This window comes from Mastigoproctus giganteus, chromosome 8 (genome assembly GCF_048544385.1).
Source record: "Mastigoproctus giganteus isolate SK-2022 chromosome 8, ASM4854438v1, whole genome shotgun sequence".
Classification (NCBI taxonomy): Eukaryota; Metazoa; Arthropoda; class Arachnida; order Uropygi; family Thelyphonidae; genus Mastigoproctus; species Mastigoproctus giganteus.
The window spans coordinates 5,169,874-5,186,019 of NC_143582.1; the positions used below are offsets into that span (position 1 = coordinate 5,169,874).

The window sequence follows — 16,146 nt, forward strand, 5'->3', positions numbered from 1 at the left end:
GATCCAAGTATATAATATCAAAGTTATTCCCTGCATCCAGTTCTTTTGTGACTGCATCATAGTATCCAATCAAGTTGGTCAGGCAAGACTTCCCCTTAACAAAACCATGCTGTGTCTGAGCTATAACTGAAGTCTTGTCTAAATGATCCTGCAGTGCTTCTTTAACCAGTGCCTCCATTAATTTTCCTGGAACAGAAGTTAAGCTCACAGGTCTATAATTACTTGTGTCAGCCTTTGATCCTCCTTTGTGAATTGGGGTCACATTTGCACATTTCCAGTCTATGGGTACCTCCCCTGAGTCCAAGGAAGCTCTCATAATTATGGCTAAGGGTTTGCTTACTTCCTTTGCTGCCTCCTTTAATATAACTGGATAGATCCCATCCGCCCCGGGTGCCTTTCTTGTGTTTATCTTCAACAGTTTCTCCTCCACTTTACTCCCAGTTATTTCAAGATTCTGTAGCTTACTGCTAGAGTTGAATACACCTCTGGCATTCCCCTCGCTGAATAACTCCTCATGTGTGAATGTCGATGCAAAATATTCATTTAGTTTGTTGGCTACCTGAGCAGGATCATCAACACTTGACCCATCAATATCAAGTGGACCAATCTGATTCATCCCCTTCCTTCTAGAGTTTACATAAATAAAGAACTCTTTGCTGTTTTTCTTTGCATCCCTTGCCAAGGATTTCTCGTAATCTGCCTTCGCCTGCCTAACCTCCTTTTGTGATAATTGTTAAACAGAAAAGTAAAAATATGTGAACAAAATATTTACAAGGACTTTGAGTAGGGTAACACAGTTTTAATTAAAAAATTTTTGCATTACTTTGTTTTTCAAATCTGTCATATAGTTCTGGTAGAATATACTAATGGAAACATAAAAAGGAGTGTTCAATAATGCAATCTGATTATCTGTAGTTTCATGTAATTGAGGTTAAATGATAACCAGGTTCGCTAGTGCACAAATAACAGTCTGCTGTCTCACAGGACCAAAACAAATACAGTGTTTGACATGGCAGGTGAGTTTCATGTCCTGCCAAACCAGAATGGTGCAGCGATATGACTGTTGTATCTCATTATCTAACATGCTAATAGGAAATATATCGGCAACCATGTTATTTTCAAGAATTTGTGGCTATCATGATCAACCTATTTTTACTTAACATTTGATGCGGCAGTCAGTGATTAAAACCAAACCATTCACTTAAAAAGCTCTCGCACTTTAAAAGAACTTTCACATAATATTGGGAAGTGTTTCAAATGTAATTTGTGGGCAATTTTTTTAATGAACAGATTTAATTCTTGATAAATAAACCTCTATATCTGTATTGGGTTTCGTAACTTTTTTATCACTCTGTATAATGTTACAGTTTATATATTGATTTTTATTTATTTATTTTTTAGAAATGTTATAAATACCAGAAATACAGAATAGGCTATTTATTAGTATTTTTTTTTACAAGGAACCAGAAATACAGAATAGGCTATTTATTAGTATTTTTTTGCAAGGAACCAGAAATACCAGAAATACAGAATAGGCTGTTTATTAGTATTTTTTTACAAGGAACTCATGAATTCAGCAGACTGCCTTTGTTTTTCATCACCTGAAAATATTATTTATATAATATTTTCAGGTGATCTTTTTATCTACTCTATCCTTGTCTTCAGTTTTCACTGCAGTTCACATCAATATTATTTTATTTTTGTTCTGCTTAGTTTGCAAGTGTATTATAAATTTATTTTCATATCTATCAAGTATTTAAATTTTCAATTTTAAAATCAAATTCTTCTTTTCATTATTAGTTGTATTTCAGCCTGTTACAGATGGATATCGGAATAAAGATGAATTCTGTATTAGAACCGGTGTAGATGGAAACCCAAAAACTGTAGGCTTTCTTGTTGAAAGTAGTGCAGGTATGTTACTGAATAATATATTATATTTTGTTGATATTTGTATAAATTGTACTTTAGTTCTCTAGCTAGAACCTTTGCTTAGCTAACATTGAAATATAATTATAGGGAGTTGTTCATTTTGTTTAATAATATTTTTTTGTAAAAGAATCATGAAACATTTTGTAATATGGTTAAATTTTTTTTAACTATTCAAACTATCCAAACAACAGATCAAAATTCGTTCCACCAATCAGCCACCCGCTGGCTGAAGGAAAACTTCTGCACATCTATTCTGCAACCATCCTACCACAAATTGAATTTATCCCCCTTTTGTGTTTAGTGTGAGCAAGAGGAAGAATGTCATCAGCATTGAGCTTGCTTAATCCATTTAAAGCCTTAAACACCTCAGTCAGATCAGCTTGCAGTGTCTAGTCTCCGGATGCTGCAATTTGCAGAACTGAAATCTTCCTTGGTAAGAGCACCTCTTTGTTCCCCTCACCAATCTCATTACCCTGCTCTGCACCCGTTCCAGCAGCTCTATATTCATTTTAAAATGAGGCCTCCAGACCTTGTAAGATAGAATATCTTACAAATTAAAGAAAGAGAAATATATAAATTTTATTATAACATTGATGGGGTTGCTGGCCCCCAAACATGAAAATTAATTCTAAGTGAAGCTTCTGGTACAGTAATACCTATTACAAATCACAAATATTGTTTAAGATAGTGGGTTTCACGCTAATGGAATTAAATTAAGTGGAGTCTATATTTAATGTAAGAGCAAATATACCATGATAATAAACATTAGAAAGAGACATAGGATCAGCGCCCACTACCTGAAAGAGCAAGCGAAGCGGAACAGTGGGGGGGGGGGTCAATTGATAGAATGGCAAGGGACGGATTGCTCGAGAGACTAACTACAATAGGGGTACCAGTTGTAAGCGGTTTTTGTTTACTGCAAACAGAGCGGGGGTGGTCATTTTATAATAAGGCGAGACTAATCAAGTAAATGGACACAGGTGTTTTCTGGATGGTTCTGGAAAGATTCTCAGCTTCCGGATGTACAAAGAAAGTTCGAGAAATTTGTGGAAACTGGAAGTCCTCTCTACACCGGAAGGAGCTCGACCTTCCTGTCTTGGGTCGAGGCAAGGTGACGTGCAATAGGCAAATGAGAATGGAGATGATGATGGGGAGATAGAAATGATTGGTTGAGAAAAGGAGGGGGCGGTATGAAATTTTGGGAAATAAAAAGGGAAGAGCGTGCGAGAAAGGGGGTGATGAAAGTTTTTTTTCGGAGAGGTAGGCTCGGGAAACAGTCCCCGGGAGTGAATGATCAGTAGAACCAGTTATGGTGAGTTGGCTAAATTCTGATAGCTTAAGTAAAGTATAGCTAGGTTACAGAAAAGGGAACTTTCTCGAGATGGAACATAGAAGTCCGAAAGCGTCCACCGAGAGATATATTTAGAAGGAGGACGGCGAGAGATAATGCTTACGGAAGAACACCGGACCGTCCTGCAGCCTACAGAGAGAAATAAAGTAAAGGGGAGCGACTCCTACTGAATGATCTGGCAAAGTGAAGAAAGATATGACACCAGGAATGATCGGCGAAGCGAATAGTAACCCTGGCAGATGTTAGCAGTTCCGAAGCTGAAGAAGAGCGATCTCAGACTGATGTTGGACTCCGATGCAGAGCAGAAAGTCAAAGACCAATCCTTGTATTAGCTGAGGAATTCAGCTCACCAGAAGTAAGTGCTTAATGGCATATGTACCATTAGGTAGCACAAAAGACTGTAGCTAAAGATAGATAATGGTTAAAGGGAATTTTTTTGGGATACATGTAGTTAATTCAATACTTATTCTATAGATAAGTACAGAAATGTCATAAGGATTGATTAATAAGAGGGTAGTTCATAGTTACGTTTCATCTGCCTAACTTTAATGAATGTAGAATAAAAACTACATTTTGGAAGAAATTATTAGTGTTGTGGATAGACAATATGAACCAAAATAACATTCCTGTAACACAGGCAGTGATTATGGACTAGGAGCTTGTTCAATGAAATTAATGAGAAATAGGGAGGGACTGAATCATTTTCGGCTAGAAGGGACTGGTTTTCCCGGTTCAAAAACCGGACCAGAATTCACAATGTAAAAATTACCGTGGTGGCTAGTGCTGACACTGCAGGTGCTGAGGAGTATTCTCTCATATTCCAAAAGTTAATGGATGAAGGCTGCTTTAATGTTGATGAAACGGGGCTGTACTGGAAGAAGATGCCTGGTAGGACGTACATAGCCTGTGAAGAGATGTCTTCCCCTGGTTTTAAGGCTAAAAAAGATCAGCATACATTATTTCTGTGTGGTAATTCATCAGGCGCTTTTAAATTAAAGCTGATGTTAGTGTACCATTCATAGAATCCATTTGTTATGAAGGGCATTGTGAAGACTACTTCCTGTTTTCTGGTGCTCTAATAAGGTGTGGGTGACCCAGACCCTTTTTAGTGAATGGTACACTTCATACTTTTGTCCAGAGATGGCCCAATTTTGTGCAGCAAACAACTTGCTCAAAAAGGTTGTTTTAGTTCTCAACAATGCTCCAGGACATCCAGTGAATCTTGAAGATATTCCTAACGACATTCTGAATGTGAAGGTCATTTATTTACCACCCAGCACCACCTCACTGTTGCAGCCAATGGATCAGGGAGTTATTGTGACCTTCAAGGCATAGTATTTGCATACAACCTTCAAAGGGATTGTCGAGGCAATGCAAGCATCTAACTCAGTGACTGTGAGGGACTACTGCAAGTCCTGTAACATCCTTAAGGTCATAAGTAACATTGCTGCAGCCTGGAAAGAAGTGTTGCAATCATGCATGAATGCCGTTTGGAGGAAATTGTGGCCTGATGCAGTGTCTTACTTTCTTAGGTTTGAGCCAGTTTCAGCAGTGGCTGGAGATGTCACTCGGATGGTTGAGGATGCTCGCCTTGACAAGGTTGACATTGATGATGTCAGTGAGTTGGTGCAAAGCCATGGTGAGCCTTTCAAAGGAGGACTTAAGAGGAGCTGGCTGCACAACTGGCTAAACAAGATTCTGAGGAGGAAGAGCAGGAGATTGTGCCAATTAGGACCCTCACCACAAAGGCACTTCAATTAGCTTTGGCATAAATACAAACAGGCTGTGAAACTCTGTGATAATGACCCTGACTGGGAACGCAGCTCTTCCATCTAAAGAGCTGGTACTAACATATTGAAGCCCTACTACATGTTAGAAGAGAGAAAGACTCACCAGACTCCATTGCTGTAGTTCTTTTTTAAGGCCAAAGAATCTGCAGAAACGGTCAACCCTCCATCAGGCCCATTCCATTAATGCTGGTGCCTCCGTAGCCAGGTGGGCAGGAGCAGCAGTGTGTAGCATACGCTTCTTGATTAGACCGGGGTTCGAGCCCGTGACCCACCAAATACGGAGGATGGCGAAAGGTCAGGGAATGACCACCGCACATTCCTGGAGCAATATGGCCTTAGTTGCTAATGCTCCTAAAAACCAAATAACAACAACAACCATTAATGCCGCCCCATTATACTACTGTCAAAGAACATCAATAAGGGGGGGGGACAGACATTGGCATTACTACATACTCCAAAGTTGGCTCTACAGGAACAAAGCTAAGTTAAATTTTTATTTTATTACTTATAATTTATCTATAAATATTATTTATATCTCATAATTATAAAATAACCACAAATATTTAATATAAAAAACATATATATTAACTTTTATGGTTCAATTTTCATAGTGAAGAAATCTATCTCATTTAAATACATTATAATTCTTCTTCGATTTATGCCACTTCAGCTAATGACCCTGAGGAGGTGGAACGTAACCCTGTTGTAAATCAGGGCCTACCTGTATATAAAATATAAAATAATATAAAATACACTTTTAGATCATAAATAATTTTTAATTCATAAATAAATGGCTCTTTTTATTAAGTAAGAATTAATGTAATAGTATAAGGTTAAATGAATTACGACTAATAGCATAGAAAAGATAGAAAGAAACAAGATTATAAAATGATCATATTCAAGGTACACATTATCTTATGAAGAAGCCACAAGACCATGGTTTATGGAAGCACAAAGTATATCAATAAACAGTTTAGTGCAAGTTTGACAAAATTTTTTTGCAAAATTATTTTATTTTTTATTTGATAACTTTTTCTATTTTAAATTTCATGCATCTAAGCTGAATGGCAGTGGCTTTGATACTATGTAATCTGAATGGAAGAAAGAAAGAAACCGTTATTATAAACCTTGTTGAAATATTATAATGTAAGAAACTGTGTTAGTATAAACCATGTTGAAATATAAAATGTACTTACAGTGTCTGGACAGTCCACATCCAGGCAGAAAAAGAGAGGGTAGTTTAGAGATTCTGACGTTTTGATATATAAACATAATGTAGATGTACAAAAATCATCTGTATCTATTGCTCTTCAAGAAATGGATCTTGAAAGAGATAAAATTAAACATCCAAATAATACACACATTTTATAAGACATTTCAAGATATCAAATAATTAATTATTTAATATCTTGGAATGTTAATAATAGTTTCTATTCAATGTTATTTGAAAGTTTTTAGAAGTCCAACCCAACTTGAAATCTACAGGTAAGATTTGATATATTTGTTGATATAATCTTAATTTCAATATTTCCATATAAATTATTCTTTTATACTTATAATGGTGATATATTAATAGGCATTATTATTTTTTGATTTAATAGAATATCCTGATGCCAAATGCGTTAGTCCGAAGTATTTAGTGAATTTAAAAGAAAGTCACAAAATTGTGGCACAGGTGAGTACTTGTTAAAAGATTTAACTCTCACGGAAATTTATGAGTTAAGTCAGGGCATGTACAAAAAATAATTTGCAAGAAATAATTGATTAAAAAAAACATTTCAAACTTTTAAGTACATTTGTTATGTTATTGTTGTTTGTTATTTGGTTTTTAGGAGCATTAGCAACTAAGGCCCTATTGCTCCGGGATATGCGGTGGTCATTCCCTGATCTTTCCGCATCCTCCGTATTTGGTGGTGACTGGCTCGAACCCCGGTCTAATCAAGAAGCGTGTGCTACGCACTGCTGCTCCTTCCCATCTGGCTACGGAGGCGCCCTTTAAGTACATTTATAAGTGCATAAAGCACATAATAATTCATCAAACAGTGGATGAAATTATGTGAATTTGTTCTTTTAGAAGAGATTTCTAAGGGAGCACAAAGGTTCATTTAAATTGGAATAATAGAAATTCAGATTTTTTTCTTCGTAAAATCCCATCTAGGTGCTCAGATCACAACTTGGTGATGGTCTCTTCTCCAGTGGAGCCTCTATCTCGTGGCCTTACTCAGCCTCATGTCATTTGGCATTTTAGTAATGTGAAATGGATGAAGGGAAGATCTGCGTAATTTCTATTCTATTTTTCCTTGATTGGATTACTGTTATAAATCTTCTGATGGCAATATTTGCTCAGATTGTGTCAGTGAAATTATTCTTGTAGGAATGAAATCCTTTATTCTATATCCCACTTAAAAATCTCACTCTTTATATAAATCTTGGTTTTCCAATAAATGTGCTAAGGATATTCAAGATAAGAATGTAGCATGTTGCAACTGACTTCTATGGAAATCTCCAGCTTCATTTTCTGCCTACAGTAAAGCTTGAAATAGTTGTAAAACATTTATTAATAAATCCAAACTAGATTTTTAACAGACTAAGATTAGAAAACTTGCTTCTAGTTCAAATGTTGTTTGAGCATTCTAGTTTTGCCAAAGCTTTTGGTTGCAACTTCTGCCCATCTATACTTCTTTCTGTTACAGCATAGTGGTTCTATTGCATCCTTTCTAAAGATGAAGGCAACTTAAATAGCCTTCTACATTTCTTCTAAATCTTGTATCAATGATCATGGCAAATCATTTCCTATCATACTCAGTACACTCCACTCAGTTCCTCCTATGGCCTTCTGTAAGAAAGATGTTAGAAAAATTCTGAACAGCCTTGATACCATGAATGTTCCTGGTGCTGACGGTGTTTCTCCACTCAAAGCCTGTGCTCTGAGCTTGCTTCTGTTCTGTCTCACCTTTGTACACTTACTTTTTCCACTGGTGTTTTTCCTTCTCCTTGGGCACTTACTCATATCCCCTTCCAAAAATAGGTGACAAATCTCTCTCCCATCCAGTTATTGCTCCATTGCACTTACCTTTACTCTTTCCAGCTTACTAATATCCAGTTCCTAAAACAGGTGACAAATCCATTCCATCCATAATATAATAATATATTATAGTATATACTATAATATACTATAAATATAATAATATCAAATCAATATGGATTCTGTCACTGTCAATCCACAGTGATATAATGATTTATGCTACTCATCTTTGGATAAATTTGATGGAAAAATTTGTGAAACAAGCAGTTACTTTTGATATTTTTAAAGCTTTTAATCATTGTATAAAAAGAAAGCTGGATAATAATCAGTTCAAAAAAATAGTTGGCGGTCCTTATGGATTGCTAACTGTTATTTACAATTGGGTGTATAGTTTTCTCTCTGACCACTCTCTGTTGTGATTGTAGGTGGCTCTCTGTCTTCTAACTTCTCTACTAATTCTGGTGTACCCAAAGGTTCAGTTTTTTTTTTTTTTTTTTTTTCACTCTTTTTTTCCTTCTTTTATATTAATAACCTTCTTCTACTGACTAAATCCTATCCCTAGATTTGCTGACAATAGTAAACTAATTCCACCTTCCAATTTGAGAAACCTTGCTCTGCACAAGCAGAGTAAACTTGTAATATCCACCACCAATTCCTTAAATCCCATTCTCCAGATAATTATAATTCTCTGGTCGAAAAGATAAAAAAATTGAGGTTAACAAAGAAAACTTATTAACTTCAGTATTTCTAAAACTCAGTCCTGTTTTCATTTCCAAGAAAGCATCTACTGCCACTGTGCCCATCTTTGATGACACTTGGACTTTTATACAAAATTACATATTTTTGTTAGGGGGATTATTCTGACTTCTAAACAGTCTTATCACAGTATATTACAAATATTGCTTCCTCTGCATCAAAAACATTGCTTTTTTTTTTGTTTGTTCTCAGTGTTACTTTTCTTTTCAACGACTACTTGCTCTGTATATAAATCTTAAATCTGCCCTACCATGGAAGTATCTACAGATACTTCCATGGTAGTATCTACTGTTTTTCTGAATTGGCATCCGTAATTGCCCCGCTCTCTTCTAAATGAGTCAAAATGTGTGCTATAATGCAAACACCCATCATCCATTCACTGTTCAATCATAGAAACAACTTTTCCTCTTTCTTGTTTGTCTTTTTTTCTTTTTTTTTGGGTGGGGGGGAGAACCCTTCTGTCTGTATTTCATGAAATTTAGTCTGCAGAAAAACATCAAGTATCCTCTATCTTCTCAGCCTTCAACCTATTCATGTATTAAGTATTATAGTTTCTAATATTACTCCAGGTTCGGGGGTTTCGTAAAAAATATATGAATGGAAGTATTTCTTAGATTTTTGGAGTTTGTACAATAAGGAAAAGTTAGGTTGTATCAAATTTTCACCACATGTTCTGTTATGTTATGGGATCACGTCCAATTCCATAAATTAAAAGAGGGGATAATTGTAGAAAATATGTTGAGAAATTTTCCTTTAATTGCAGAATGATTTTTAGAATAAACTCCCAGTGCCAGGCCCATTGTTATCAATATTTATTAATGAGATTGATGAAGGTATATGAACCTCTTGATGTCTGTTTGCAGATGATACAAAGGTTCACAGAGTGGTTAGTGAGAGTTATCAAGGTAAGATACTGTGACAAGATCTAGAAAAATTAGACTGATGGGCCGAGAAATGGCAGTTTCAGTTTACCATTGACAAATGCAAGGTACTGTATATCAGTAGCAGTAATCCCAGATTAACATACCAACTGATGGTACTACACTCAGCATAGTGGAAAATGAAAAAGACCTGAAAGTAATTATGTAGTCAGATATGAAGTTCTTTGAGCAGTGTAGATAGACTGCTGGGACAGCTTATGGGATTTTTGTCATTGTAACTGATGCAACTGCAACCTGATATTGGGTTAACAGATAAAGTTAAATTACTTTGCACAAAGCAATCAAGATAAATGTACGTATCTAATAGAATGAAAAATATGTGAAATTCTAAAATTGCATTAAGAAACTTGTACAAAATAACATAATTTTCTCTAGACAGAGAAAAATTGATTTCATTGATTGATTTGTATATGCAGTTTATTTCCAAAGCATTGACTTTCAGAATGATTTCCAAAACAAAATTTTTCTCCATACAAGAAAAGATCTGTTTGATGATGTTGTGAAATCAGATCATAACACCTACAATAATTTAATTTTCATAAGTCATATTCACACTATTGAAACAAACTGTCACTGTTATTTCTGCAAGCAGGTACTAGAATCATTCTTGATTTTGTAAGTTTGAAAATAATTCAGTAAATAACTAGGGCTGAAGCTGTTGAAGTAATTGAAGGTTTAATAATTGGAAATTGATATAACAGCAGTGATTAATCCAAAGTTGTAGAAAATTTTGGCTTTCTGTTTTTTCTTTTTTTGTTTTTAAACTAAAATAATTTTATTCTTTCTATTTAGTTTGTTATTGAGTGTTCTTGATAATATCATTCTGCTTTGTAGAAATTTCAGGATTATATTCAAGGGTCATCCCTTCCAGCTTGTATTCGTTTTGATGACGGTGGCCATTGGAGAAATCTGGTTGTCCGTTCAAACCTTCGAGGTGATCTCATGGCAGTTGTTGTCTTTCACCCACAGAATATGACAAAGGTGCGAAATTTTGCAATTTGAAATGTTTAATAATTTTTTATATTGTATGTTGCATTCCACAGGGAAAAAAACTAAATGATTATTTCCCAGACTTTTTTTTTTTTTTTTAATGTTGATGACTAGTTAGTGTTATTCTTTTTTTTTTTGTGGACTACAAGATGCATATTGACAAACTGAAACTTACTATAGTAGTTGAGCAACAATTGACCTTGGTTTAGGGGATCTACAGACTATACTTTAGGTACCAGTGATCTAAATATTACAGTACTCATTATCAGATGATCTGGAGTAAGGAAGATGATCTGTGCATTTCGTCACTGGACAAGTAATAGTACTATGGGAGGATTGGAAAGTTAAGCTTATTTTCTGAATCTTATTACTCACATTACCAGAACTTGAAGTCTAAGAAACAGGATAAAATTTAAAATTTTCACATTTATGAGATTTCATTGTACCAATATAATACTGAGGTTGACTACTATTACAACTGGGATCAAGCTCCCTTATCTGTTAAGATTTCTAAGAAGAATCTGAATTTTTTTTCATCAACTTATAGCACCCCTAAACTGACCTTGTTTAATTTTACATGAAAAATTATTTGAATATAAAGTATCAGCTTCTGAAGAACTCTACTGCAGGAGATTCAAACTTTTTTTAAACTTGAATAGTAGTGAGAAAAGCTCACTCTTTTAGAACAGAGCAACACTGTGTAGTTGTGGTAGTTTATTGATATGTACGTAATAAGGCTTTGTCCTGCAAATAATGTTCTTGAGTTGCAGTATTGAAAAGAATTTCCTTGAGCCACAGAAATTTTTTTGTAATATAGTAAATGTTATTTAATATTACAAAAAAAAAAAAAAAAAAAAAAGTCCTATGGTATATGTGTACCATGAGCCAACAAGTCGCATTTGTTTAGTCATTTGGTCTGGTATCAAATGCCTCTCCAGCCTAGTGTTCAAAGTAGTGTAGAAAGGACTATTTATGTTTCTTTAATTGTCATATTATGACTATTAATAAAATAAGTCAAATGTTGGCAAGAAAAATAAATATATTTTCTTTTGAATTTTATCACAGGAAGAATTAGAAAATGAGAAAAATAAATTGAAAGAATACTTTGATGATGGAGGTTTAAAAGGTTTTCAGTTGAAATCGCTGTACTTTCAAGCCTGGTAAGTGTGTGTGTGTAAACTCGCAATCTGTGTTGTCATTTTTAAATTGGTACAGTACAAATTAGGAAGGTGACTTTTTTTTCACATGGCTGTCTCTCTGCTACTTCCTCAGGGCAGAGAGACGGCCATTTGAAGGAAGGTCACCTTCCTAATTTCTCCCTAGCTATATTCCTAATCTTTCTTGACTCAAAATTTAATAATTTCCTTTATTTCCTATCTCCTCCTTTTTTAAATCTCTAAGCTTTCCAAACTTTGTTTATATTTTTGTTAACTTGATCCCATGTTAATAGTTAACATGGAACTATAGGCAATCCAACAACTGCTAGTACAACTACGGCTAGCCAGTTAGTTATGCCTTAATTACTGGTAATGCTTCCCACCCAAAAAAAAAATTTTTCACCACCACTCGCAAACCAAAATCTATTGGGACCTTGACCTGATATATCAATGTGCATATAATGTTTAATTGTTCATCCTAAAATAGCATTAATGCTGCATAAACACAGCATTATTCGCAACAGAAAATTTAACAAATATAGAACATTGGCTTAAAAGTAGTGTTTAAAAAAAAAAAAAAATATATATATATATATATATATATATTAAATGTAATTTAAGGTCAAGGTTACTGCTTCCCATATGCAGTACTTTACATTTGTCAACGTTAAACTTCAGTTGCCACCTCTCAGCCCATCTGCTCAACTTTTCTAGATCCTGTTGCAGCAGCGTACTGTCATTAGTGTCATTAACAACCCTGCTGACCTTTGTATTGTCTGCAAACTTAGACATTAAGCCTGATATACCATCATCAGTATCATTGATGAATACAGAATACAACAATGGACCAAACACTGAACCCTGAGGGACTCTGCTAATAACATTAGTCCACGAAGAGCAGTGTCCATTGATTACCACTCTGTCTTCTCCCACTCAACCATCCCTTTATCCATAGCAGCAATTTGCCTCCAATGCCACACTACTCTAATTTGTGCAGCAGTCTTCTATGTGCAACAGTATCAAAAGCCTTTCTAAGATCCAAATATATGAAATCAAAATTATTGTTTGCATCCAGTTCCTTTGTGACTACATCATAGTATCCAATCAAATTGATCAGACAAGACTTCCCCTTAACAAACGCATGCTGTGTCCGAGCTATAACTGAAGTCTTGTCTAGATGATCCTGCAATGCTTCTTTAACCAGTGCCTCCATTAATTTCCCTGGAACAGAAGTTAAACTAATAGGTCTATAATTACTTGTGTCAGCCTTTAGTAGTAGTAGTAGTAGTAGTAGTGGCACATGATGCAAGAAAGCAAGTGTAGGAGCTTATGCAGCATCAGCCAAAAAAAAAAAAAAAAAAATCATCACGCCATTCCCTCCAAATGCCTGTCCAGTTCCTCCTTAAATTTATTTAACCTATCAACTTCCACAACGACAGATGGAAGTTTGTTCCAGCAATTAACCACCCGCTGGCTAAAGGCAAATTTCCGCACATCTATTCTACATCTGTCCTTTCTTAATTTGAACTTATGTCCCCGTAGGTTCGTAATCTGAACAAGTGGAAGGATCCCATCAGAATTCAGCGTGCTCAACCCATTCAAGGCCTTATAGACCTCAATCAGATCACCGCGCAGGTGCCTAGTCTCCAGCCACTGCAATTTGCAGAACTTAAGCCTCTCTTGGTAAGAGAATCCCTTCATTCCCCTCACCAATCGTGTTGCTCTTCTCTGTACACGCTCAAGCAAATCTACATCCTTCCTAAAATGAGGCCTCCAGACCTGTACGCAGTACTCAAGGCGTGGCCTGACCATTGCCTTATACAGAGGGACAATCACCTCCTTTTCCCTGCTAGCAAAATTCCTATATATCATTGACAAAACCCCATGACCTGCCCTAGCAGCCTGTCTGCATTGCTCAGAAAACTTCATATCTGACTGCACAATTACTCCCAGGTCTTTTTCATTTTCTACCACCTTAAGTGTAGTACCACACAGTTGGTACGTTTCTCTGGGGTTACTTCTACCCATATGCAGTACTTTGCATTTGTCAAGGTTGAACTTCAGTTGCCACTTCTTAGCCCATCTGCCCAAATTATCTAGATCCTGTTGCAGTAGCACACTGCCATTACTGTCATTAACAACCCTGCCAACCTTTGTGTCATCTGCAAACTTCGACATTAAGCCTGATATACCTTCATCAATATCATTGATAAATACACAAAACAACAGTGGACCCAACACCGAACCCTGTGGGACTCCACTAATAACATTAGTCCATGAAGAGCAGCACCCATTGATTACCACCCTCTGTCTTCTCCCACTTAACCATCCTTTTATCCATTGTAGCAACTTACCCTTAATACCATTCTGCTCCAATTTGTACAGTAGTCTTCCATGCGCAACAGTGTCAAAAGCTTTCCTGAAATCCAAGTATATGATATCAAAATTATTTTTCGCATCCAGTTCCTTTGTGACCACATCATAATAACCAATCAAATTTGTCAGACAAGACTTTCCCTTAACAAACCCATGCTGTGTTTGAATTATTGCTGCAGTCTTGTCTAGATGATCCTGCAATGCATCTTTAACCAGTGACTCCATTATTTTACCCGGAACAGAAGTTAAACTAACTGGTCTGTAATTACTCGTGTCACCCTTCGATCCACCTTTGTGAATTGGGGACACATTTGCACATCTCCAGTCCGTGGGAACCTCCCCTGAGTCCAAGGATGCTCTCATAATTATGGCTAAGGGTTTGCTTAGTTGCTTTGCCGCCTCCTTTAAAATAACTGGATAGATCCCATCCACCCCAGGTGCCTTTCTTATGTTTAACTTCAACAATTTCTCCTCCACTTTGCTCTCAGTTATTACAAAATCATTAAGCACACTGCTACAATTTGATAACCTTCTTCCATTTTCAAACTGTAATAATTCCTCACGTGTGAATGTAGATGCAAAATACTCATTCAGTTTGTTTGCTATCTGAGCAGGATCATCAACAGTCGAACCATCGATGTCAAGTGGACCAATCATATTCATCCCCTTCCTTTTAGAGTTTATATAAGTAAAGAAATCCTTGCTGTTTTTCTTAGCATCCTTTGCCAAAGATTTCTCGTAATCCGCCTTCGCCTGCCGAACCTCCTTTGTGACCTGATTACAGACTAGCTTATATCTGCCACAGGCTTCTGCGTCACCTGATAATTTATATGCATCCCATGCATTTTTCTTCTCTGTCACGAGTCTCATTAGTTCATTTGATAACCATTTAGGCCTAAACCTTGAACGATATTTCTTAATCGGTATATAAAGTCTAGTAGCTTCCATGATTAATTCCTTGAATGCTTCCCACTTAGAATTTACTGTTGGTAACATCGTCAGTTGATCCCACTGTACAGAATTTAAAAACTGTCTGAGACCACTGTACTCCCCTTTACGGAAGCAAAAACCCTTTCCTTTACCCCTGACGGTAGTTACCTCTTTGAGTAAATCCCACTTCAGCACACTGTGATCACTGCCACCTAGTGGTTCCTTTATCTGCAAATTCTTAATACACGAATGATCACTGCTGATAACCAGATCAAGAGTGTTACTTTCTCTGGTTGCCTCTCGAACATGCTGCTGCAGAAAACAATCATCCAATAAATCCACAAAAGTCTGACTGGTGTGTGAGTGACCAACCCACAAGTTCCAGTCAATATCTGGGAAGTTAAAATCCCCCATTATAAGACATTCAGATTTACTGGCCCACTCTATTTCTCTGTACAATTGTTCATTGTACTCATTCAAGTCATTAGGCCTATAACACACTCCTACCCTTATTTTTCCTTTCGCAGTGCTTATCTCGCACCAAACTGACTCAACAGAGCACTGTTCATCTATATTAACTGGGTGCACTTCCTTTGATTTTATGTTTTTCTTAATTAACAGCATAACACCCCCTCCCTTTCTGTCCTGTCTATCCTTTCTGTACACATTGTACTCCCCAAATTCCAGTTCTGCATTCCTTATATCTTTGTGACACCACGTCTCTGCTATCCCAACAATATCCGCCTTTGATGTCTTGACCAACACTTCAAATTCATCAAATTTATTTACTATACTTCTAGCATTGGTATACATGCAAGCATACATGCTCCTATGCCTATTCCTGGTTACCCTAACACATCCCATATACCCAACTATTCCATGATGACTGCCATCCGTCCCT

At 36.2% G+C, this 16,146-nt stretch overlaps 1 protein-coding gene across 1 annotated transcript in view; it reads left to right on the plus strand.

Annotated features, from left to right (window-relative positions):
- LOC150081219 (tRNA (uracil-5-)-methyltransferase homolog B-like) overlaps nucleotides 1–16,146 on the plus strand; it is a 44,369-nt gene that overhangs the window by 11,653 nt on the left and 16,570 nt on the right. Inside the window, exons 3-6 of the mRNA XM_090379429.1 lie at nucleotides 1,812–1,911; nucleotides 6,672–6,745; nucleotides 10,627–10,773; nucleotides 11,848–11,942. Coding sequence (XP_090235555.1) covers nucleotides 1,812–1,911; nucleotides 6,672–6,745; nucleotides 10,627–10,773; nucleotides 11,848–11,942 — 416 coding nt within the window. The remainder of the gene's footprint in view (nucleotides 1–1,811; nucleotides 1,912–6,671; nucleotides 6,746–10,626; nucleotides 10,774–11,847; nucleotides 11,943–16,146) is intronic.